Here is a 25,850-nt window from a genome sequence, read left to right as displayed (position 1 = left end):
GTATTGTGAAGTGTAACCCGAACAATAAAAGTTGTTCCTCTCTGTTTGTGTCAGAATGGAAACACGGCTCTGTCCATCGCTCAACGGCTGGGGTACATCTCCGTCGTGGATACCCTCAAGGTCATCACCGAGGAGGTCATCACCACCACAACCGTAAGCGCATTCAGTCTAGGTGGTTATGTATAACATGGGCCTGGAAGTTATATTCACAGACATATATTCTTAGTCCGCTTTCTAATTTCAGACGGTGACAGAGAAACACAAGCTTAATGTTCCGGAAACCATGACAGAGATTCTAGATGTGTCTGATGAAGAAGGTGAGCACTTCCAAAAGTCAAGACTAAATGAGTTTTCTACGTACAGATCCTTTTAATACATTTTTCAGATAATAATCACAATGTGAGCATGGCATGTTATTGCAGCCAAAAACGGTTGCAAAGGCTCAAATGCCTTTGCTCAATAACATACCAAATTCTAAGTTTGTTGTCTGATTAGTCACTTTGATCCAAAATGAAAGGACAATAGGTTCCATGTGGAAAAATCCTAAGGTTAGAGCTGTCCATTGGAACCACAATGTTTAAACGGTTCAGCATATGCTTTTAATGTTATCATGAGTAACCTACATCCTCTTTTGCTATCTAACCTCCAAATAAACGGTAGAGAGAATGTCCGAACACCAAATTGATGAATATCTCTTCTCTCTCTTCTCCCTCTCTCTCTTCTCCCTCTCTCTCTTTCTCCCTCCCTCTCCCATCGTGTGCCGTCTCTCCAGGTGAGGACACGATGACGGGTGATGGCAGTGAGTACCTGAGAGCTGAGGACCTCAGGGAGCTCGGGGATGACTCTCTTCCAGGACACTACTTAGATGGCTTCAGCTACATGAGCCACAACCTGGACAGGTGGGGGTTCTGCCAGAGAACACAGATGCACGCAGACAGACACACACGCACACACACATGGCCCAACCAGGCACACATCCAAAACATGCAGACACACGTGCAGGCACAAACATGCACACACAAAAACACACACAGAATCAGAATTGCTTTTATTACATCTTATTAAGTACAAAGAGTACAATTCCTTTGCTTCGTTTCTCTACAGCCACATAGCAGCAACAATACAATATAAAGTAAATAGATAGTTAAAAAAAAGATGTAAAAATAAGTATCACACCCATGCACAAACGTGCAGACACACACGACACACCCTAACACACACACACACATACACATATACGTATTCCAGTGGGAACAAGGTGGCCCGCAGTCAGTTCTGAAGTGTGACTTTAATGTACATCTCTTTATCTGATCTGATTCCATAGGCCCAACCAGAACCCAAACCAACATTACCAAAGAGAGGGGCTTCTCATAGAGGATATGCTCTCAAGCCACCAGGTACTGAAATGCTCTTCCTGTGCTGTGCCTTCTCATCAGAGCACATGAGTTGAATAAGACCAAGAATAGATTCCTTCCCTGAAAATGTCTCTGCTGACAATGTGGTTCCTGGCCTCTAGGTGGCATCTTTGTCAAGAGAGAATGATAAGGACTCTTTCCGTCTGAGCTGGGGAACCGAGCACCTTGATAACGTGGTGCTATCATCCAGCCTGCTGCATTCTGGGTTAGTCTACGCACACACACACACACAAACACACACACACACACACACACACACCCCCCTCCCCCCCCCCCCCCCCCCCCCCCCCCCACACACACACACACACACACACACACACACACACACACACACACACAAATGCATGCAGACATACACACATATGCACACTTGGATATGCACAAGAGCCGGAACACAAAATTGCAAGTACACATTGATGCACCCCTCCTTCCATACGCAGCATGTTTCAGTGTCACACCTCACACAAATATGAGCACTGTGTCATTTACTTTGATTAATTCAGTCCTTCACTGTCCCCTCTCTCAACCACACATAATGTGTGTGTCCTTCTCTGTCTCTTGTTGGTTGGTCTCATGCTGCTCCCGTTGTGCCTCCTCTCTGTCCACTCCTGTCCTCTCCGTGCCGTCCTCTCCATGCTGTCCTCTCTGTGGTGTGGTCTCTGTGCTGTCCTGTGTGTTGTGGTGGTGTTTGGCTGTGTTCTCCGCCCCTAGCCGCTCTTCCCCGTGCCTAGACCATGACAACAGCAGGTGACTCTCGCCACTCTGGACGCCCCTTTCTGTTCATTCGCTCCTCTGAACATCCTCACAGAAGTCACATGCATGTTTTGTCTTTTTGTATAAAATATTAATATAATTTAATTACCATAATATCATATTATATAGTGTATAATACGACTGGGAAAATCGTATCTGGTGAAGAACAATGATGTGAATCTCTTATCAAGCGTCAGTATTCCTTACAAAGTAATCTTCCCTCCCTACTTTTAACAAATTGGTGTAAATGTAACTGGAATGACATGAGAATGCTGTTTCATCAGTCGTCTGCCTGCAGTGAGGACTGCTCTTATCTGCATGGAGACCCATCCAATTTGAAGATATTAACACATTGTTAAATAGGTATTTGTTGACCCGAATTGAGAACAGCATTGTAATTATATAATGACAACACATAAATAGAGTTAAAAAGGATTAAAATCAATGATAAAGAATACAATAGTGTAATATACACCAAAACATCATGTCCCCACTGCTGTATTTAACAGAAGCATTCCAACATGACATTCTGTCCCAATTCTGCAGCCCTAAACCACCCTGTTGTTTCTACGTTAACATCTAATTGATCATGTCCCGTCTCTTCAGCTTCCTGGTCAGTTTCATGGTGGACGCAAGGGGAGGGGCCATGCGCGGTTGCCGTCACAACGGCCTGCGCATCATAGTGCCTCCCAGAAAGTGTTCTGCTCCGACACGGGTGACCTGCAGGCTGGTGAAGAGACACCGTCTGGCCTCCATGCCCCCCATGGTGGGGGGGGAGGGGCTGGCCGGGCGCATCATAGAAGTGGGCCCGACCGGGGCCCAGTTCCTGGGGTAAGGCTGTGCTAGTTTGTGGACAGAAGCTTACGTTCAGACTGTAGGATTATTGTGTGCTTCGAGGACAAGCAATCTCACGGTGGGTCTCTGAGAGGCTGCTTAGTGCGAGTCTGCTAAGATGAAGTAGGAAAGATAGTTGGACTTTCCAGACCTGAGTTGACCTCCCTCGCAAACCAGCTGCTACGAAATGCACACGAAGCATAAAAAAAATTGCAGCTATGACTTATTTATTCATAGTTAATGTACAAAGATAAAATCAAAAGATGAACAGTCCGTGACAAAATTACACAAATTAACAAATATTAGTAATTTGACTTCATGCTTTGTTCCTGTTCTCGTGATATAGAGTGCATGGATGTGTGGGTTCATGTTCTTTCCTGAATTTCCTCTACCTGCTGCATATGGATCAGTAAGCTCCACCTCCCCACGGCTCCGCCCCCTCTTAACGAGGGCGAGAGCCTGGTCAGTCGCATCCTGCAGCTGGGTCCTCCAGGGACCAAGTTTCTCGGGTATGGCTGCCTGCTTGGGGCCCGCAGAACCCCATGGCATTCTGGTTACCCCTTCCCTTCAATTGTTTTATTTTGTCCCCTACAAGGAGTTCATCGTTGTTTCCTAGATTGTGTTCCTTTATTTTGATCCACATGTTTTGCTGTATCTATATAACTTATACAACAATGTATAACAATAGAAGTCATTTTCTTTGTACTGATAACAACTTTTCAAAGTACTCCATGTTAGTCCATGTAAGTTAGAATTCCCAGGTAATTAAAGGTTTCCGTTTGCTAGCTATTAGCATATTACAGAGAAAGGCCACAATATATTTTCACAATGAAATCCGCAAAATAGTATTATTTCCAACAAACATTGTGTCTTAATTTCTCTTCAAAACAAAAGATTACAGCAACAGAAAGACTGTTGTTTTATAGGACAGAGATCAAGGGACGTTTTGTTTGTATTCCTTTCCTTTGACTTTAGTTGAATGTCTTCTGTGTTATTTTCTTGATGCTGGACATAGAGGAGGCCTTATTTCGATGTAATAACCTCATATCTTGAGGGTTTATTTTGTTATTTCCCATGTTTGCTCTAGTAGTGGCCATGTATGACTTCACATTGTTCACATTTATTTAATTTTATTTTTTTATTTTTGCATCGTTATAAGCACGGCACAAACATAATGGACTCGGCTCTGTGTAGAATACCATACCATACTGATTCAAAGTATTGAGAGCTTGTTCATGATGCAGGGTCTAATACAACAACAGACCGCCGCACAGAATGTTTTTATTGAATATTCACCTGACCAAAAATAACCATGGCTTTCACTATGCTATGTTTTTCAACCTTGCTTAATTTCTATTTTAAATAAATTAATAAATAGTGTATGGCCACTTTGTACATGGAGCAGAGTTCAATCCCTGAGTTCCATCGTCTTTTACTCCAGTTATTGTTTGCTCTTCCCCCGCACTTCGGATAAATTCCTTCACCTCACCCACTTCCATACTTCTCTTCCTCTCTTCAAACTGTTTGATGGTAGGCCTGTGATCGTGGAGATCCCCCACTTTGCTGCCCTGCGTGGGACAGAGAGGGAGCTAGTGATTCTGAGGAGCGAGACGGGGGAGAACTGGAGAGAGCACCACTGTGATTACACCGAGGAAGAGCTCAACCAGATCCTGAACGGCATGGATGAGGGTGAGGGAGGTGGTGGGGCCTGTTTACAAGAAATCCCTGTATACACACGTACATACTGGTTTCAGTTTGGTACCACATCCATGGTTTACACTATCTGAAAGAATGGGCAGAGACCTTTGGTGTTTTTTGTTTATTTGGATAATTTCATGAATGATGTTGAATAATAGAATTGCACGGGGTAGGAATTGCAGTATCAGTAAAAAGTATGCGCAGCACTGCATCGTTTCAGATACTAAGCACGTGACTTGACAACACTCAATATAAATTGTATAACTATGCAAAATATTTTTCATTTGAAACGCCATTTTAATCTAGTAATTGCTGGATGACTCATCTATGGTCTCTCTGTGTAGAGCTGGACTCACCAGAGGAACTGGAGAAGAAGAGAATATGCCGCATCATTACCAGGGACTTCCCCCAGTACTTTGCAGTGGTGTCGCGGATCAAACAGGACAGTCATCTGATTGGCCCCGAGGGCGGGGTGTTGAGCAGTACTCTGGTGCCCCAGGTCCAGGCTGTGTTTCCAGAGGGAGCCCTCACCAAGAAGATAAGAGTTGGACTACAGGTGAATGACTGAACAAACCCACGCTCACCCAGACTTTGTCTTGTGTTTTGAATGTGTGTATTGAAACCAATATTGCCTTGCATCATAGGCCCAGCCAATTGGTCTGGAGTTAGTGAGGAAGATCCTGGGCAACAAGGCCACGTTCAGCCCTATCGTCACGCTGGAACCCCGGAGGAGGAAGTTCCACAAACCAATCACCATGACGATCCCTGTTCCCAAAAGCTCAAACAACGATGGGACCACCACTGTCTTTAGTGGGGAAACGCCCACCCTGCGTTTGCTGTGCAGTATTACCGGTAATGCCTGTCCAGATTCAAAGATTACATCACTTTTTAACAGTTTCAATGTACTAAAATGGTATTGAGGTTTTAGTAGAAGAGTATATCATTCTATGTTGATATATTTCTTAGTGTACCTGGTGTTCATGTTGCAGGTGGAACCACACCTGCCCAGTGGGAAGACATCACAGGCTCCACTCCACTCACATTTGTAAACCAATGTGTGTCCTTCACAACAAATGTCTCTGCCAGGTAATCCCTCACAACTCTCACCCTATGCACTGGCCTCTTATTAAACCGCTTTTAAACAACAACGTGGATTAAATTTCAGCTGATTAACTCAATTCAACTTTTGTATAGATGAAAATACAAAAAAAAAGAAAAGAATATAACACTCCGGCACGTAGCTTTATTGGAAAATAATGTACGAGGTGGGTAAATGCAGATGTTGCTAACCACCACTGAAGGACATTGTTTTACCATAAGCCTTGCGTTGTCTTTTCTTTTGGTAATCTATCTCATGTCCACTTCAAACTTTGGTTCATGCTTATCTCTCTATCTTTAAATCTCTCTCTCTCTTTCTCTCTCTCTCTCTCTCTCTCTCTCTCTCGCTCTCTCTCTCTCTCTCTCTCTCTCTCTCTCTCTCTCTCTCTCTCTCTCTCTCTCTCTCTCTCTCTCTCTCTGTCCCCGTAGGTTCTGGCTGATAGACTGCCGGCAGGTGCAGGAGTCTGTGAACTTCTGTTCCCAGCTGTACAGGGAGATCATCTGTGTTCCTTACATGGCCAAGTTCGTCATCTTCGCCAAGACGCTGGATCCCATCGAGGCACGGCTCCGCTGCTTCTGCATGACGGACGACAAGATGGACAAGACCCTGGAGCAGCAGGAGAACTTCACCGAGGTGGCCCGCAGCCGAGACGTGGAGGTAGGGAGGGCTGTAAGGTTGGGAATACCTCCAGATGGAGCTAACAATGGTTTATTAACGACGGCATCAAGATCATTCAAATGTTGTTGTTTTTATGTAGGTTCTGGAGGGAAAACCTATATTTGCTGACTGTTTTGGAAACCTGGTTCCTCTTACGAAGAGTGGACAGCACCATTCATTCAGCTTTTTTGCCTTCAAGGAAAACCGGCTTGCCTTGTTTATTAAAGTAAGCGTTAATTTTTGATCTCCGCTTCAACTGGTCTCTATAGATGACAGACCATTTGTGTTGTTATTGGATTCAAAAGTTGTATAATTGATCGCCAGATTCGGGACACAGCCCAGGAGCCTTGCGGCCGTTTGTCCTTCACCAAGGACCCACGCACGTATCGCACACTGAACCATAACGCAATCTGTAATCTCAACATCACACTCCCAACATACTGCAAGGTCAGCACTACCGTCTTACATTGGTGAACTTGTGTTCATTTATATATGGATTTATAATGTTAATACACAGTAATATAGACAATATTTACCTTTGTTACTGATGGCACAATCACAGTGATTTGGATTGCACTTATTCCTCTGCTCCCCTCCTCAGGAGTCGGATTCTGATCAAGATGCTGATGATGAGGTAAATAGTTTGATATGTGGTTAATACATAAAAGTGTAGCTGAACCCCATTTGAGATACATTCAAACCATATGAGATAACAAAAAGAGAGTTTTAGGAAGCTTGGGCCATGTTATCCCCGTGGTTACAACTAAGATCATATAAAAGTAATTGGAGCTGGAACTAACCAAAATGTGTTTCATTTTATTGCAGAGTGAGAAGAGTGACAAGAAATGTGAGTAAAAATTACCCTTTAATCACACAGGTAATGTTTGACTAAACAAGTTCATATGAGGTGCTGAGATTACAATATACCACACGTATATAAGAAAATGTAATTTAACAAGATAATGGTTATTGCAGATTATCAATAGTTGCATTTTTTCCATATATATATAGTGTATCATATATGGGTAAGGTATGTGCCAAGATTGTTATGTTTAACATAGTGTAATGACAAATGAATTGATGCTGCTTAATAATGCTACTAACAAATGTAGTATGTATTAAACTCTGACCGCTCTGCTATGGCTGTATTGGATTCTGCTCCAAACCCCCATTCTTCCCCTTTCCTCCTTCAACAGCACAAATAATGGCCATATAGGGATTATATAATTTACAGAAAATAATCAATATGCAAGTCAAACAGAGCAATTATAACAAATAATAAATATTGGAAAAAGTATTCCCTTTGGCCATTAATTGTTCTTGACAATCAGCTTTCAGTCACTCGACAGCAAGATGATAACAAACATTTCTAACAAAATCCCTGACAAAAATGACATTGTTGACTAGCAATGTTTGACATATTTTGTAAATGCATGTCTGGAAGGGTTTCATGGTTCATCCAGCATCCTTCATTCATCCTAACCCATTCATCATCTATCATTTTGATCAGTAACAATACCATTCAATATATAACCCTAACCCTATAATTATTATAAGCATTTGCATGTAAGGCAAACTTAAGAATATTTGACTTAAAGGACAATTCCGATATTTTGAACATTGAGCCCCCTTTCTGGTTTGTCTAGGATGAAATAGAGTGGTGGATTTTTTAAATCCATTGATTTCTGTTGGAAGACGCATTGCTCGTTGACCGGAAACGGAAAGGAGGGCGGGTTGTAGTCTTTTCGCTCGGTTCTAGCCCTACTGTTGAGATGGAGAACCGAGCGAAAAGACTTCAACCAGCCCCCCTTTCCGTTTCCGGTTTCGGTCCGGTTTCCGTTTCCATGGATTTACAAAATGCCAAATAAAACAGGACAGAAACTGTATTTCGCTACGATACTTGATTAGGAACATCACAAACACCACTAACCACTCGGTGAGTTTCACATTTCTGTAAACAAACGGTTAGTGTTGTTTTAAGGACAGGTTTGTGAATGCCCGTAGCCAGCCATTGTGAAGCAGGCAGGGGCGATTTGAAATGAGCCAAATACCCGATACAGGATCAATAGTCAAAATTTCAGTGTCAACCACTCTATATCATCCTAGACAACCCAGAAATGGGGCTCAATGTGCTAAATACCAGAATTATCCTTAAAATGGGATAGTTGTATTTTCTTTTCATAATTGCACTTTTCCTTCAATTATAAGTTTTTCATACCTTTCTTTGACTGAACTGATAATATTTTTGGTTTGCAAAGAAATCCCGGGAGACCATGTATACATTTAACCTGGTATGATATTTGAAACTAGTACAATTATATACAACGCACAAATGCAAGCCAATGGTGAATCTTGCAGCATTTGGCTTGATAATGTTCTTGAAGATCTGTATCTTGTCTCCAAGAACCTGCTGTATTATTTTGAGGAAGAGGCCACAGAAGGCAGAGGAAATAAATTGAGATCAATTTGCATTATAAGAGATATACCTTCCAATAAAACAAATCTTCAACAGTCCTGATTTTGATGTGTTGATTACAAATTGAGATATCTCTCATTTATACCACAATGTTTTTTTTTTTGTTTTTTTTAAGAAGACATGTATCTTCATGTTAACATCAATCTTGAGATGTTTCTTGTCTGTCATCCTTTCTTCTTGTCTATTTGTTTCACCTCAAGGTTCATGTGTTTTACTCTGGTTCTCGGGATTCTAACTTGTATTTTTAAACATGTAGTCAAACATAGGAGATAGGTACTCAAGGTTTTCCTTGCCGATATCCTACCTTTTATGTTACTCCTCTGCTTCGCTTAAGCCCCTCCCTAAACCAACTGCATCTGGAACACTTTGTCACATATTGTCCTTCTCAAGTGACCTTTCAGTCTTCATCTAATGAACTGAACTCTGAGCTGAAGATACTTTTTATGCTGCTTACACTGCTTTGACCACAATTTTCCGATGTCTCTCTTTTTCCTACTTAATTTCTCCCCTGCGTTCTTGCCCTCCTTGGTTACATTTTTTCCAATGAAAGATGATGAAACGGAATCCACTGAGACATTCTCCTTTCAAACAAATCACCCTGTTGACCCAGCTTCACTCGCAAGCCCCGATCTCCTTTCAGACGTGTTTGAGATAAAAAATGATCTCATTAAGATGTCATCTATATTGACAACACAAGAAATTGACCATCAGACCTCAACCAATAGAGACAGAATAGCGGCAAACAGTCTTGAGAAGATAGTGGTGGGAGAACATTTCAAGAAAAGTGAACAATATAATGAGAAACAAGACAGGAGCAAGGTTGTTCAACATTCTGTAGAAGGTGTGGAGTGGGTGGTAATCTCAGACTCAAGGGTGGATGCATTCATTGAGACAAAACCCTTATCTAAAAGTGTTACAGAAGTCAGGGACATGTCAGGCACTACTTCATTCCGGAGCAACGATATGGACCAGGGCCGTGAACAGCTACCTATTGCCATTATATCCTCTAAAGATGACCTCATTCAGGACAGGGTTGAACAAATGGAGCTGAAGTCTGATGGCAAGAGGCGCCCTCCAGACATCAAAAAACCTATCCGTAGGAAACTTAAAGAAAGGGATCAATCGGGATGCAGCAGTTCTGAGGGCGAGATGGAAAGAATGGGGTCTGAGGAGTCTCTGGATGGGGATATAATACTGGCCGAGACTGGCCTGGCACGAAGCATATCCATGGAGCCTCCGACATCTCCTTTCATTGTTGAAACACCAATAGGATCCATCAAAGAAAGGGTTAAAGCATTACAGAAAATGGTGCATGAAGAGGAAGAATTAAAAAGTACACAACCATCAGTCCAACATGGAAAACCAATGATTTCCACAGAGAGGATGGAGTCAGACATGCCGGAACTTCCTAAAATCCCAAAGTCGCCCAAATCCCCCAGGTCGCAGACAGAAAGGTTAGAGGAGACTATGTCTGTTAGAGAATTGATGAAAGCATTCCAGACTGGACAGGATCCTTCAAAAAACAAAACCGGCCTGTTTGAACACAAAGCCATAGCTGTTACAACTAGCTCAACTTTGAATGTTTCAAGAGAGGACTCTGAGGAATCACAAGATACGTCAAGTTTTTCTCATGTGGAGGCAGACACAAATGTGGATGCACGGCAAGCGCAGTCCAATAATGGATGTGTTAGTCTAAGCAGTGACCGTAAGCCATGTGAAGACATGCAGATAAGCCCTGACCGCAGACCCTCAGAAGATTTCAGTGCAGACATAAAGGCTGAGCTGGAGGAAAGTCCAGAGTATCAATTGTTCAAGCAGACAACAAGAGTGATGGATGATAAAGATCAGCTTGATACACCTGAAGTCAGAGTTGAATCGAATGCATGCCAGGAAACTGCACAGAGCACGGATAACCATGTATGTGAGAAGAGTACCAAACATCAAGGGCCATCAGACATTAATGAAAAGAAAGCATACTATTCAGAGAAAATTGAGGATGACAATATGGAGAAGGAAAAGTCAACAAAAGACACTATAATAGGTACAGTGGAGCCACATCTCCAGCAAGTTTATGTAGAAAGGAAAGTATCATACAAGACAGCCACAGCCGCAAAGGATATGTCGGGTCTGTTGTCTGTTCTGAACAGTGATCTGGACCAGTACCTAGAGGCAAGACCTGCAGACTATGCGTCAGAAGACGCAAAAGAAAAAGCAGAAGAAACAGGGAGTAGTCCCAAAGATACCACGTCAGTATCTATGAATTTGATAGAGGAACCACAATTCAAAGAGACTCGTATTGAAAGAACCATTTCTTATCAACCATCTACACAAGTGAAAGCTATGACTGGAATGTTGGCCCTTCTAAGCTCTGACTTGGAGCAATTTCTAGCAGGCAGGCCAGTGATTGCTCATCAGCCAGAGCAGGATGTTATCCAGGAGACATTTGATCAGGTTATTCTTATCAAAAAGAATTGTGGGGGAGACACCCTAAAATTATCATGGGAGGAACAAGATGTAACAGATACAAAGACAGGCCTAATACATAATGTTGATTTAGAGGATAGAACTACTTCAGCAGCAGAAATAACAGAAATAGTACAGAGCGGTGACTTAGAGGAGAGTCATGGAAACAGGGTTGTTGACGATGTAGAGGTCAAAGTGTTTAGGTCAGCTTCAGTGGAGCAAATAGCTCTCCAGGAGGTACGCATTGAGAAAAACATCTTCCATCGCCAATCTCCAACAGAGAAGGACATGTCAGGCATGCTGTCATTGCTCAGTGAGGACTTGGACCAACATGTAAATGAGACACCAGTGGTTGGTAGGCAGCCAGAACTGGATAGTACCCAGGACACATTTGGACAGGTTATTGTTGTCCTAAAGAATCGTGTTGGAGATAACCTTGAATATTCATGTGAGGATAAAGATACAACACAGGAAAAAACAGTAGTAGATGGTGTTGATTTAGAGGATAAGACTACTTCAGCAACAGTTAACCTAACACAAATTTTAGAGAGTAGTGAAAAGGGTCGTGGAAATAAACTTGATGATGTAGAGGTCAAAGCGTCAGCTTCAGTAGAGGAAATAGCATTCCAGGAGGTACGCATTGAGAAAAACATCTCCAATCTTCAATCTCCTAAACAGAAGGATATGTCAGGCATGCTGTCATTGCTCAGTGAGGACCTGGACCAACATGTACATGAGACACCATTGGTTGTGAGTCAGCCAGAAGAGGAAAGTACCCAGGAGATACTTGAACAAGTCATCCTCCCTCAAAAGAATCGTCATAGAGGCAACCTAAAATTGTCTTTTGAGAATAATGATGCAACAGAGGAAAATACAGGCCTTGTACATAGAGTTGATTTAGAGGATAGAACTACTTCAATAGCAGAAATAACACAGAAAGTAGTGAGTAATGTCCTAGAGGAGAGTCATGAAAACATGGTTTATGATGATGTAGGGGTCCAAGTGATTGTGTCAGCTTCAATGGAGCAAATAGCTCTCCAGGAGGAACGCATTGAGAAAAACATCTCCCATCGCCAATCTCCAACAGAGAAGGACATGTCAGGCATGCTGTCATTGCTCAGTGAGGACCTGGACCAACATGTAAATGAGACACCAGTGGATGGTAGGCAGCCAGAAGAGGATAGTATCCAGGACACATTTGAACAGGTTATTGTTGTCCTAAAGAATCGTGGGGGAGATAAGCTTGAATATTCATGTGAGGATAAAGATACAACACAGGAAAAAGCAATAGTAGATGGTGTTGATTTAGAGGATAAGACTACTTCAGCAACAGTTGAAATAACAGAAATTGTAGAGAGTGGGGAAAAGGGTCGTCGAAATACACTTGATGTAGAGGTCAAAGCGTTAACATCGGCCTCTGTAGAGGAAATAGCATTCGAGGAGGTACGCATTCAGAAAAACATCTCCCATCGCCAATCTCCAACAGATAAGGACATGTCAGGCATGCTGTCATTTCTCAGTGAGGACTTGGATCAACAGATATATGAGCGACCAGTGGTTGAGAGGCACCCAGAAGAGGATAGTACCAAGGAGATATTTGAACAAGTCATCCTCCCTCAAAAGAATCATGGTAGAGACACCCTTCAATTATCTTGTCAGGATGAGAATGCAACAGGTGAAAAGATAGAAGTAGTAGACAGTGTTGATTTAGGAGATATAACTACTTCAGCAACAGTTGAAATGACACAAATAGTAGTGAATGAAGAGTCTCACGGAAAATCCACTGATGATGTAGAGGTCAAAGCATTGCTGTCAGCTTCAGAAGAGGAAATAGCATTCCAGGAAGTACGCATTGAGAAAAATATCTCCAATGGCCAATCTCCTACAGAGAACGATATGTCAGGCATGCTGTCATTACTCAGTGAGGACTTGGATAAAGAGATCAAGGAGGCCCCATTAATCAACATGCTACCATCAGAGGAGCTCATCAAAGAAACATTTGAAGAAATCCTAGTCCAAAAGGTCCATCATCGGGACATTAAGTCGTCTGGGGAAGGTGACGATGGCTCAATAACAAATGAGAAAATACAATTAGAAGATAGAGTTGAACAAGAAGATGATGCAGTTTCCAAAGAAGATACACTAGGGGATAACAGTGACGCAGAGCCTTCTCCTTACCATCCTGTGACAGATTATTATCAAGAAAATGACCCTGAGCACAAATCCTCAGCAGAAAATACTATTATGTCAGAAGACAAGAAAAAACAGAAAGATGAATACTCAGAATATTCTTCATCAGAGGTAAATCTTGAAACTACAACCATCACAATGCTACATTCCAGGGACTTATGTGAAGTCATCAGTGGGCAACAATCATCCTTGACAGTAGTTGATAGTGAGGAAGGCCGGGAAGACCCTCCAAATGGCATGGAGATACCATGCCATTTGGAAATGCCACAAAGACCTGTAGACCTGCACACTCTAGTCCTGGGTGACTCAGACAGACGTCCTTCTCACAGAGACTCACTAGAGTCAAGTCCTGTCATGGGGGACAAGTCATCAACAAACTCGCCCGATTCAATAGAGGCTAGCCCCTCCAGAGAATCTCCTTGCCCAGACTCTCTAGAAGGTAGTCCCACTGTCCAAAACGACATACAGACAATTTCCGGTAACACAGTGGTCTATGTGGACTATTCCTCCCAACTCAAAGCCTGCTTTGGTTATGACAAAACTATTGACAAAGACGGTAACTGGCAGGAAAATAAACCAATAACCCAACAACTGGAATCCGAAATACATTCATTGCCACTAAAGACACTTGATGAAGACAGGACAAGCTCTGATGGAAAAGTCTTGGAACATATTTCAAAAAAAAATGAAAACTCCCCTGTTGAAGCTAATGAAGAAGAGGATAATGTCACCAGTAGACAATTTACCCCAGAAGAGGAAATGTTTAAGATGGCATCAAAGATTAAAACCTTTGAGGAAATGGAACTGGAGACCACAATCACAGTTGGTGATAATTCTGCAGAATCTTGCACTTTATTGGAAACTGAATGTGAAAATGTGGTGGAAAAAGGAGATTTGCAACAATTTTCTGAAGAGAAACAAGAGGAAGTCCCTGAAGAATATACTACAGAGAGCACACCTGAGGTAGATGAGCATAGTGTTGATCATGATGCAGAGGTATCCTCAGTAGATGGTTTGAGTTCTACCTGTGTAGCTCGTAATTTAGAAGAGGAAGAGAAGGTACGTACAAATAATATTGACCTAGTAGCTAAGAAGTCATTTTTGGAAAACCTATCTGACCAGGGGTATGATCAACTTGTGCCTTGGAGTCAAACCCAAGGAAGGAAAGAAGATGCAGTACAATATGATGGTGCAGCCATTAATTCACGAGTTGAAGCAGAGGGCAATCATATTTTAAGCCCTGCAGAAGAGAGAAAAAACCCTTACTCACCTGGTTGTACGCCACATGAAGATGGAGCACCTAACCCCTTTCAATTTCAGGAAGGTAAACTCTTTGAGATGACACGGGGGGGTGCTGTAGACATGACAAGTAGAAGCTGTGAAGAAGGAGAGGAATATTCCTTCTTTCACATAGAACATCCTGTTGATGGGGTTTTTTCAGTAATGGCAGAAGATTACTACACTTTCTCGGAAGAAGCACCAGAGTCACAGAGTGCTACTGATAATGTCCCTATTCCAAAATGTAGGACATCCATTACAACCATGGTAGAAATTTCAGAGAGTAGACATCTACCTTTAGAAACCATTAATCCATCAATAGATGTTGAATTGGGATCTCCACCTGCTCTGGAAAGTCTAACCGCAATCCAGAGTGAAGATGCAAACCCAAAGTCCTTTTCTCTAGACTACCTGGACTCTACTATAGTGGATCTGCCATCGGCCACCTCCACAGTCACCCGCTCAGTATACTCAGAGCAAAGTCCTGATTCCTCAGATTCCTCTGCTGAGGATGAGGATGAGGAACAGAGCTCTGTCATCGAGGTGCCATCTACAACCAATACTAAAGCAGAGTCGGACATCCCAGCTAATGAACTAAATAAGAAAGACAGCAAACCCAAAATGCCTGTAAAAGTGCCACTGATGTCGCCGTTGGACTATGGTCAAAGATGCAACGTTGAGAAACAGGCCAATGACAAATGCAGAACTAGGTCTGAGGCTGACAATGGTACAAATAAAGATTACAAAAAAGTAAAAAGATGTAATTCTGATAATAATTATGAAGTGTCCAGTCCATCTATTAAAGCTAAACATGAACCAGAAGGGCACTCCTTTGACCAATCTTTTGAAGACAACAAAGTGCAAATATTTGTGGCTGGAATGGCCTCTGTTAGTTCTTCAGTGGATACCGAGGATATGAACAGTGTGGATAACAAAAGTCCAGATTCAGTCATCTTCAGATATGATAGCCCTTCCTTGCAGAGCTCAAATCCTGGTGCCAAACCTTTACCCAGTATGCAAACACCTTCTGCAACAGAGAATGTGTTTGAATCCAGGCCCGTGTGGGATGATACAGTGGAAACTCAAATGCAGAGAATCGGCGATGATGAATCTCCAGAGTATAAGCAAGGTATAACCAGGTCTTAATGGGCTCCTTCTTTCTATTTATTTCTTCTGCTTCTTGCCAACATGGCCTTTTTTTTCTCTTTTTCAAAACACAATATCAAACCATATTTTTGTGTTGTGTTTTTTTTTATAATTTATTCGGCTGTGTTGTGGCTGTCATAATTTTGTTATATTGTTTTTTTTCCATCCTGTAGCGTTTTTCTGGTTTGTGTTTGTGCCAATATGTGGATGTGCAATCTCAAGATTGATACTATTCTAAATTGATTTCAGACATTTTAGCCCACAATGTGCTTCCTCTTCTATATTGAGTATTTGAATGTGCCTTAAATGTTGCTAATATTTGCATTAATACTGTATATTTACAACCTGCATGGAATTTGCCATGGTTTGATTAACGTGTATGATACTTTGGACATTGAAAAATCACACAATTACAGCATTGCCATTTTACCATTTCACATCATTGAGAATTCATCAAATATTCAGCTAATAACACTGAGGCCAGATTTACCAATACAAATATTATCCAGAATCTAAATAAAACTGATGTGTAAGTTTGATCTTGAAAATCGAAATACATACAACATTTGTTGGCTTGTGTACTATGATGTAATGTGTGATGTTTGGCTCTGGCACTCCATAGTGGATTGGCAGGATGATGTTGACAGGAAAGAGGAGACCCTAGCAATCATTGCAGATCTTCTTGGGTTCAGCTGGACTGGTAAGCCTTCAACACACACTTGATTTTGATAAAAATATAAATATATTTGTATTGTATTTTGCAATATACCTGTAAAATATTTACTGCTTAACTATTGTTATCTTTCCAATGATTGCTATAGAAAAAAGAGTAAAAGGTTATTCATTTTAACATTGCAGAACTGGCAAGGGAGCTGGAATTCAATGAGGAAGAGATCCAGTTGGTAAGGACCGAGAATCCTAACTCTCTCCAGGAGCAAAGCCATGCTCTACTGCAGCGCTGGACCCAACGAGAGGGCAAACATGCCACAGGTAAATCAAGCTTGGCTCTTGAAATGTTATGTAGTTGCTTTTGATTACTGGTGCACAAATTGTAATTTATGATTCAGTTATTCCATCCATATCTTCATTAGATGACCTTTCTTCTTCCACAGAGGACTGCCTGATTAAGAGGCTGACCAAAATCAATCGTATGGACATTGTCCACCTGATTGAAACCCAGAAGAATAAATCAATTCAAGAGCAAACTTCAAGAACGTATGCAGAGATAGAAAAGACACTGGATCACAGTGAAGGTATCAATACCTCTAAATTATAATTCAATCATCAATATAATTCTGTATTTTAATTAGTTCTGTCTTTTACGTTGCTATTTTGTATTGTGAATATTTTCTAATTTCTTTATGTCAATCTTTTTTTTCCTCATTCAAAGTGTCCGTAGCCCTATCCTTAGTACAAGAGGATGTAGACAGCCCCAGAATAGTACGGAGGACGGATTCAGACCGCAAACCACCTCCCGCTGTCTCTGAAGAAGACCTATCTGTAGCATCCCTACTCGACATCCCTTCCTGGGCGGAGCCTATTGCTCACACACACTCAGAAAGCATGCATTGTGATCTATTGGAGGACCTTGAGATTCCCCAGTAAATATTTCCCTGAAACATTTAGCTTATGTGACACTTATACCACAGCTACGACCTAAGTACATTACAAATACATTTTGTAATGCTTGGCTATCTTTTCTTTTCTATCAGTGAAGTGAACCCCAACCTGTGGAGAGAGGATCTATTGAAAAGAGAATCGGCAAATAATGATGATGACGAGCAAGTAAGTCCACCTTTCCATTCAGATGAGGCCACACTGTGGAGGTTATCATCTCACGTGTATGACCACCAGTACAGAAGAAAGGAGCATCAAGGTTATCACACTGTCGCGGTTGATCCCAAAGAGGCCAGAGCATTGCAAGTTGCAGCAGAGAGTCATGTCCAAAATGTGGGCTGCAAATCTTTGGGGCCACGTCCAAACCAAGAGGGTTGTACAGCTGACCGGCGGCAGTTTTCTCCCTCACTGGGACTAGGGTCACCTCTATCAATCAAAGACATTGGCCCAAGCCTTTATGAATCAGACCAAGCAGAGAAAGCCTTAAATGAGCTTTGGTGTGGTTTGAGAGATACAGCACAACTTGGTTCGTATGTCTCCACCGCCTCTTTTACCTTGACCCCTGAGGTCAAGCCCAAGTTAAATATAACAAATGACAGAGAAACACCTGATCCAACTCAAAGAAACGTATCTCCAGATGTAGCAGGCCTGGAAGATCACATAGTTCCAAAGCCCAGCTGTGTACAGAGAGAAAATGTACCCTTCATTGATGAACACGGAGAGGTTTCAAGATTAACCTACAGCCACAAGCGTGGTTATAAAATAGCTACATACCACATGGAAGATAATAAGGCCACTAATATTCAAAGGAACATTTCAACATATGGTGTGAACACCAGCGACACTCATCAGATGGTCTCTGACTCAATTGATAGGTGCCCCCCTTCCAACTCATTTAGTCAAAACACTCGCGGTGCAATTGTCAGAGCAAAGGAATCCCATATCATTGAGCCTGAAGCAGTCACCTCCAGCCTTTTCAAACCTGTCCTCCTTTCTCAAAGGAACTTTTCCCCTTTAAAAACAAAGATACTAAAGCAACAAAGGCATAGACTGTCACCTGATGAATGTGTGATATCCGTTGGTGATGACACTCTTATGAGACACAAAATTATTGATTCTCCAGACTGCAAAAGTTTGTTGGATGATAAAAGGTCTCTCTCTTCTTGGTCAGGAGGATTGGATTCACCAGTACACACGAAACAAACTGAACATAAAGACAAATGTAACTATTTTAGCATATCCCCAAAACCATACGAGTCTACGAATGAGTTCAGGTCACTGAACCCTGACTCTCTAGCACTTAAGAATAGTACACCTGTAGTTTTACATGTGGAGCCCAAGGTTGAATATAGAGTTGCATCAGCTACACCAGCTTTCGATATAGACTATGAGGAGTTTTGGATGGAAGAATTGTTGCCTAATAGTCCCCAACTTGAGAACCCTTACCCAGACTCAAGTTTAGCCATTCATGTTGATGAACATATCCCACAATACCCCCAAATACCACATTTTGTTTCATCAGTGACAACATTTCCAGTATCTTTTTCTGAATCTAAGTCTTCCCCATTTGAGTCAATCTTTTCAGAAATGGAGTTCTCAGATATATATCAAGATGAATCTTTATATTCAGGGGAACATTTTAATTGTTCTTGTGAACAAGAATTGTTGAAGAGTGCAGTTGAGTTTGTGGATTCAAAAAGTGAAATTGAAATTGAGTTGCAGATTGATAGATCTTCCTCACCAGAATCTGAAATGTCTCAGTGCAGTTACTCCTTCCTTGAACTCTGGCTTTATGAACCAATCCAATACCAGCTCAGAAGTCAACACTGTGATTTCTTTTTATGGTATTCAGGAGAAAATACACAATCAAATGTATTAGTAATGCCAGCTTCAGCATATTCTGTAGAGGTGCACCGACAAGAACTAACAGATTCCTTTCCATCACTCATTGAAGTTCCACGGAATGGTTTGCTTCAAAATTCATCAACAACATGGTCAGATATTGATACTGTCACATACACAAACGCTGTACTGGGCCCTCCTGTTGAAGAATCAGATTATACATGTGAAAAAGAGAAGCCTAGATATACAACATGTGAATCCACTAAACCAGGTACGAACAAAACGTCATTAATTGAGTCCTGGTTATCTAAATGCATGACATCATCAAGCGATTCAAATGAAAATAGATCAATGATAGAAGCTGAAGCTGTCCTCTTAGATAAAAATTCATCAATACTAAATGAACACAATTCTGATCCAGGAAAAAGGTCCCCTGAATCTGTAACCACAGAAGGGTATGGACTTTTCTGCCAAATTGAAGAGACCAGGGCAAACACTCATGAATCATCGGTTCCAAATGATGATCATGGACCTGCAAAAGCTGAAATGTGTAACGTATCATACCATATGGAGATGTCAGCCAAAAAGCCACGAAGCAAAAAACACGAACAGGACTTTAAAGCAATTGGATTCTTAGGATCAAACATTATCTCACATTCATTGCCATCAGAAAACAAGTTAAGCCTTATTGAAAGAACTGGAATTCCGTTGGCAATTCAAGGACTAGACACAAAACCTTTGACGCATGCAGATGTTGGGAGGGGTTTTTCTGAAGCTAAGTCATCAACGGGTTTGCCTGAAACGAATGGCATGCCAATTTCACCTGAAATACACTCATCAGACAAGGAGGACGGTTGTGTATTTTCTGACAATATCTTGGTCCCACTTGAGTGTCAACATTGTGACTATTACTTACAATTCTTTAAAGGGAGACCCTCATCATCTCAGTCCATGGCATCTGACCCAGAATTATTTGGCTTTTGTAATGAAGAATTATTTGATGGAAACAGACCCGAATCACCTGACTCATTTACATTTTATTTAAAATATCAAGAAACAGATGTTCCAATATCAAATATCAAACTTGCGGTATTGAAAAAACCTTTGAATTATGCAGATGGTGTGAGGGGTAATTTGAAAAAAAAATCAGAGGATTTCCTTGAAGAGGATGCTACATCACCTTCAACTGAAATATATTCCTCAGACAATGAGGATACACAGGAATTCCTTTGCAATTGGGTCAATGAGTTGAGACCTCACACCCCTGAATCTATTGCTTCTCATGATGAGTTTACATCCCTTTCTCCTGACTCACCTGTTCCCCAATTCATGCCCCAATACTGTGAGTATGTTGTTGAGTACTCAGCAAATAGATCAAGTTCTCCGGTATCAGCAGCTTCAGATATTGAATGTAATGATCTTTTTCTTGGATATCTGTTTGAAGAGATAAGGGCTGATTCTCCAATGTCAGTTATATCTGACTTTGAACTGGAACATGTGTTTGATGGGAGGCCCTTCTCTGAAGAATTAATTTCTTCAGATGTATATTGTTCGTTGGTTCAGAACTGCGTAGCAGAGTTGAGACCATCTTCCCCAGAATCAGTAACATCAGTTGATCTAAGTTGGATCTGTTCTGAAAATACCTTTGTGCCACTTCAGTGTCAACATTGTGACTATTACTTGCGATTCCTTGAAGGGAGATCCTCATCATCTCAATCCATGGCCTCTGACCCAGAATTATTTGGCTTTTGTATCGAAGAGTTGTTTGATGAGATTCGACCAGATTCACCTGACTCATTTACATTTAATTTCAAAGATCAAGAAATAGATGTTCCGTTATCAAATATCAGACTTGCCGTATTGACAAAACCTTTGACGTATGCAGATGTTGTGAGGTGTCAATTGAAAATGAAATCAGTGGATTTCCATGAAGTGGAAATCTGTGAGGCTAGATCACCTTCAGCTGAAATATACTCGTCAGACAATGAGGATACACAGGAATTCCTTTGCAATTGGGTCAATGAATTGAGACCTCACACCCCTGAATCTATTGCTTCTCATGATGAGTTTACATCCCTTTCTCCTGACTCACCTGTTCCCCAATTCATGCCCCAATACTGTGAGTATGTTGTTGAGTACTCAGCAAATAGATCAAGTTCTCCGGTATCAGCAGCTTCAGATATTGAATGTAATGATCTTTGTCTTGGATATCTGCTTGAAGAGAAAAGGGCTGATTCTCCAATGTCAGTTATATCTGACTTTAAACTGGAACATGGGTTTGATAGGAGGCCTTTCTCTGAAGAATTAATTTCTACAGATGTAGATTGTTCGTTTGTTCAGAACTGCGTAGCAGAGTTGAGACCATCTTCCCCAGAATCAGTAACATCTGTTGATCTAAGTTGGATCTGTTCTGACAATACATTTGTGCCACTTCAGTGTCAACATTGTGACTATTACTTGCTATTCCTTGAAGGGAGATCCTCATCATCTCAATCCATGGCATCTGACCCAGAATTATTTGGCTTTTGTATCGAAGAGTTGTTTGATGAGATTCGACCGGATTCACCTGACTCATTTACATTTAATTTCAAAGATCAAGAAATAGATGTTCCGTTATCAAATATCAGACTTGCCGTATTGAAAAAACCTTTGACGTATGCAGATGTTGTGAGGTGTCATTTGAAAACCAAATCAGAGGATTTCCATGAAGAGGAAATCTGTGAGGCTGGATCACCTTCAGCTGAAATATACTCGTCAGACAACGAGGATACACAGGAATTCCTTTGCAATTGGGTCAATGAGTTGCGACCTCATTCCCCTAAATCTATTGCTTCTCATGATGAGTTTACATCCCTTTCTCCTGACTCACCTGTTCCCCAATTCATGCCCCAATACTGTGAGTATGTTGTTGAGTACTCAGCAAATAGATCAAGTTCTCCGGTATCAGCAGCTTCAGATATTGAATGTAATGATCTTTGTCTTGGATATCTGTTTGAAGAGATACGGGCTGATTCTCCAATGTCAGTTATATCTGACTTTGAACTGGAACATGTGTTTGATAGGAGGCCTTTCTCTGAAGAATTAAATTCTTCAGATGTAGATTGTTCGTTTGTTCAGAACTGCGTAGCAGAGTTGAGACCATCTTCCCCAGAATCAGTAACATCTGTTGATCTAAGTTGGATCTGTTCTGACAATACCTTTGTGCAACTTCAGTGTCAACATTGTGACTATTACTTGCGGTTCTTTGAAGGGAGATCCTCATCATCTCAGTCCATGGCATCCGACCCAGAATTATTTGGCTTTTGTATCGAAGAGTTGTTTGATGAGATTCGACCAGATTCACCTGACTCATTTACATTTAATTTCAAAGATCAAGAAATAGATGTTCCGTTATCAAATGTCAGACTTGCCGTATTGACAAAACCTTTGACGTATGCAGATGTTGTGAGGTGTCAATTGAAAATGAAATCAGAGGATTTCCATGAAGTGGAAATCTGTGAGGCTAGATCACCATCAGCTGAAATATACTCGTCAGACAATGAGGATACACAGGAATTCCTTTGCAATTGGGTCAATGAGTTGAGACCTAACTCCCCTGAATCTATTGCTTCTCATGATGAGTTTACATCCCTTTCGCCTGACTCACCTGTTCCCCAATTCATGCCCCAATACTGTGAGTATGCTGTTGAGTACTCAGCAAATAGATCAAGTTCTCCGGTATCAGCAGCTTCAGATATTGAATGTAATGATCTTTGTCTTGGATATCTGCTTGAAGAGAAAAGGGCTGATTCTCCAATGTCAGTTATATCTGACTTTAAACTGGAACATGGGTTTGATAGGAGGCCTTTCTCTGAAGAATTAATTTCTACAGATGTAGATTGTTCGTTTGTTCAGAACTGCGTAGCAGAGTTGAGACCATCTTCCCCAGAATCAGTAACATCTGTTGATCTAAGTTGGATCTGTTCTGACAATACATTTGTGCCACTTCAGTGTCAACATTGTGACTATTACTTGCTATTCCTTGAAGGGAGATCCTCATCATCTCAATCCATGGCATCTGACCCAGAATTATTTGGCTTTTGTATCGAAGAGTTGTTTGATGAGATTCGACCGGATTCACCTGACTCATTTACATTTAATTTCAAAGATCAAGAAATAGATGTTCCGTTATCAAATATCAGACTTGCCGTATTGAAAAAACCTTTGACGTATGCAGATGTTGTGAGGTGTCATTTGAAAACCAAATCAGAGGATTTCCATGAAGAGGAAATCTGTGAGGCTGGATCACCTTCAGCTGAAATATACTCGTCAGACAACGAGGATACACAGGAATTCCTTTGCAATTGGGTCAATGAGTTGCGACCTCATTCCCCTAAATCTATTGCTTCTCATGATGAGTTTACATCCCTTTCTCCTGACTCACCTGTTCCCCAATTCATGCCCCAATACTGTGAGTATGTTGTTGAGTACTCAGCAAATAGATCAAGTTCTCCGGTATCAGCAGCTTCAGATATTGAATGTAATGATCTTTGTCTTGGATATCTGTTTGAAGAGATACGGGCTGATTCTCCAATGTCAGTTATATCTGACTTTGAACTGGAACATGTGTTTGATAGGAGGCCTTTCTCTGAAGAATTAATTTCTTCAGATGTAGATTGTTCGTTTGTTCAGAACTGCGTAGCAGAGTTGAGACCATCTTCCCCAGAATCAGTAACATCTGTTGATCTAAGTTGGATCTGTTCTGACAAAACCTTTGTGCCACTTCAGTGTCAACATTGTGACTATTACTTGCGGTTCTTTGAAGGGAGATCCTCATCATCTCAGTCCATGGCATCCGACCCAGAATTATTTGGCTTTTGTATCGAAGAGTTGTTTGATGAGATTCGACCAGATTCACCTGACTCATTTACATTTCATTTCAAAGATCAAGAAATAGATGTTCCGTTATCAAATGTCAGACTTGCCGTATTGACAAAACCTTTGACGTATGCAGATGTTGTGAGGTGTCAATTGAAAATGAAATCAGAGGATTTCCATGAAGTGGAAATCTGTGAGGCTAGATCACCATCAGCTGAAATATACTCGTCAGACAATGAGGTTACACAGGAATTCCTTTGCAATTGGGTCAATGAGTTGAGACCTAACTCCCCTGAATCTATTGCTTCTCATGATGAGTTTACATCCCTTTCGCCTGACTCACCTGTTCCCCAATTCATGCCCCAATACTGTGAGTATGTTGTTGAGTACTCAGCAAATAGATCAAGTTCTCCGGTATCAGCAGCTTCAGATATTGAATGTAATGATCTTTGTCTTGGATATCTGTTTGAAGAGATAAGGGCTGATTCTCCAATGTCAGTTATATCTGACTTTGAACCGGAACATGTGTTTGATAGGAGGCCTTTCTCTGAAGAATTAATTTCTTCAGATGTAGATTGGTCGTTTGTTCAGAACTGCGTGGCAGAGTTGAGACCATCTTCCCCAGAATCAGTTACATCTGTTGATCTAAGTTGGATCTGTTCTGACAATACATTTGTGCCACTTCAGTGTCAACATTGTGACTATTACTTGCGGTTCTTTGAAGTGACATCCTCATCATCTCAATCCATGGCCTCTGACCCAGAATTATTTGGCTTTTGTATCGAAGAGTTGTTTAATGAGATTCGACGTGATTCACCTGACTCATTTACATTTAATTTCAAAGATCAAGAAATAGATGTTCCGTTATCAAATATCAGACTTGCCGTATTGACAAATCCTTTGACGTATGCAGATGTTGTGAGGTGTCATTTGAAAATGAAATCAGAGGATTTCAATGAAGTGGAAATCTGTGAGGCTAGATCACCTTCAGCTGAAATATACTCGTCAGACAATGAGGATACACAGGAATTCCTTTGCAATTGGGTCAATGAATTGAGACCTCACACCCCTGAATCTATTGCTTCTCATGATGAGTTTACATCCCTTTCTCCTGACTCACCTGTTCCCCAATTCATGCCCCAATACTGTGAGTATGTTGATGAGAACTCAGCAAATAGATCAAGTTCTCCGGTATCAGCAGCTTCAGATATTGAATGTTATGATCTTTGTCTTGGTTATCTGCTTGAAGAGAAAAGGGCTGATTCTCCAATGTCAGTTATATCTGACTTTAAACTGGAACATGTGTTTGATAGGATGCCTTTCTCTGAAGAATTAATTTCTACAGATGGAGATTGTTCGTTTGTTCAGAACTGCGTAGCAGAGTTGAGACCATCTTCCCCAGAATCAGTAACATCTGTTGATCTAAGTTGGATCTGTTCTGAGAATACATTTGTGCCACTTCAGTGTCAACATTGTGACTATTACTTGCTATTCCTTGAAGGGAGATCCTCATCATCTCAATCCA

The 25,850-nt window shown here is 41.2% G+C and overlaps 1 protein-coding gene across 1 annotated transcript in view; it reads left to right on the top strand.

Moving 5' to 3' along the window:
* Positions 1–25,850, top strand: part of LOC307071712 (uncharacterized protein) — a gene marked incomplete at both ends in the record, with an annotated part of 87,483 nt that overhangs the window by 46,867 nt on the left and 14,766 nt on the right. The window contains 23 exons of the mRNA XM_079730772.1: positions 55–153; positions 245–317; positions 773–899; positions 1,325–1,397; positions 1,517–1,620; positions 2,127–2,162; positions 2,775–2,999; positions 3,413–3,511; positions 4,537–4,691; positions 5,045–5,256; positions 5,345–5,552; positions 5,690–5,786; positions 6,228–6,456; positions 6,557–6,682; positions 6,781–6,903; positions 7,058–7,090; positions 7,282–7,303; positions 9,483–15,992; positions 16,632–16,709; positions 16,868–16,999; positions 17,122–17,262; positions 17,400–17,610; positions 17,722–17,794. Of these exons, the coding sequence (XP_079586898.1) occupies positions 55–153; positions 245–317; positions 773–899; positions 1,325–1,397; positions 1,517–1,620; positions 2,127–2,162; positions 2,775–2,999; positions 3,413–3,511; positions 4,537–4,691; positions 5,045–5,256; positions 5,345–5,552; positions 5,690–5,786; positions 6,228–6,456; positions 6,557–6,682; positions 6,781–6,903; positions 7,058–7,090; positions 7,282–7,303; positions 9,483–15,992; positions 16,632–16,709; positions 16,868–16,999; positions 17,122–17,262; positions 17,400–17,610; positions 17,722–17,794 (9,186 nt within the window). The remainder of the gene's footprint in view (positions 1–54; positions 154–244; positions 318–772; positions 900–1,324; positions 1,398–1,516; positions 1,621–2,126; positions 2,163–2,774; positions 3,000–3,412; positions 3,512–4,536; positions 4,692–5,044; positions 5,257–5,344; positions 5,553–5,689; positions 5,787–6,227; positions 6,457–6,556; positions 6,683–6,780; positions 6,904–7,057; positions 7,091–7,281; positions 7,304–9,482; positions 15,993–16,631; positions 16,710–16,867; positions 17,000–17,121; positions 17,263–17,399; positions 17,611–17,721; positions 17,795–25,850) is intronic.

The sequence above is a fragment of the Pollachius pollachius genome (assembly GCF_949987615.1).
Source record: "Pollachius pollachius genome assembly, chromosome: 2".
NCBI lineage: Eukaryota > Metazoa > Chordata > Actinopteri > Gadiformes > Gadidae > Pollachius > Pollachius pollachius.
The sequence above is the reverse complement of the archived record's forward strand: the minus strand, read 5'-3'. Positions and strand labels throughout refer to the sequence as shown.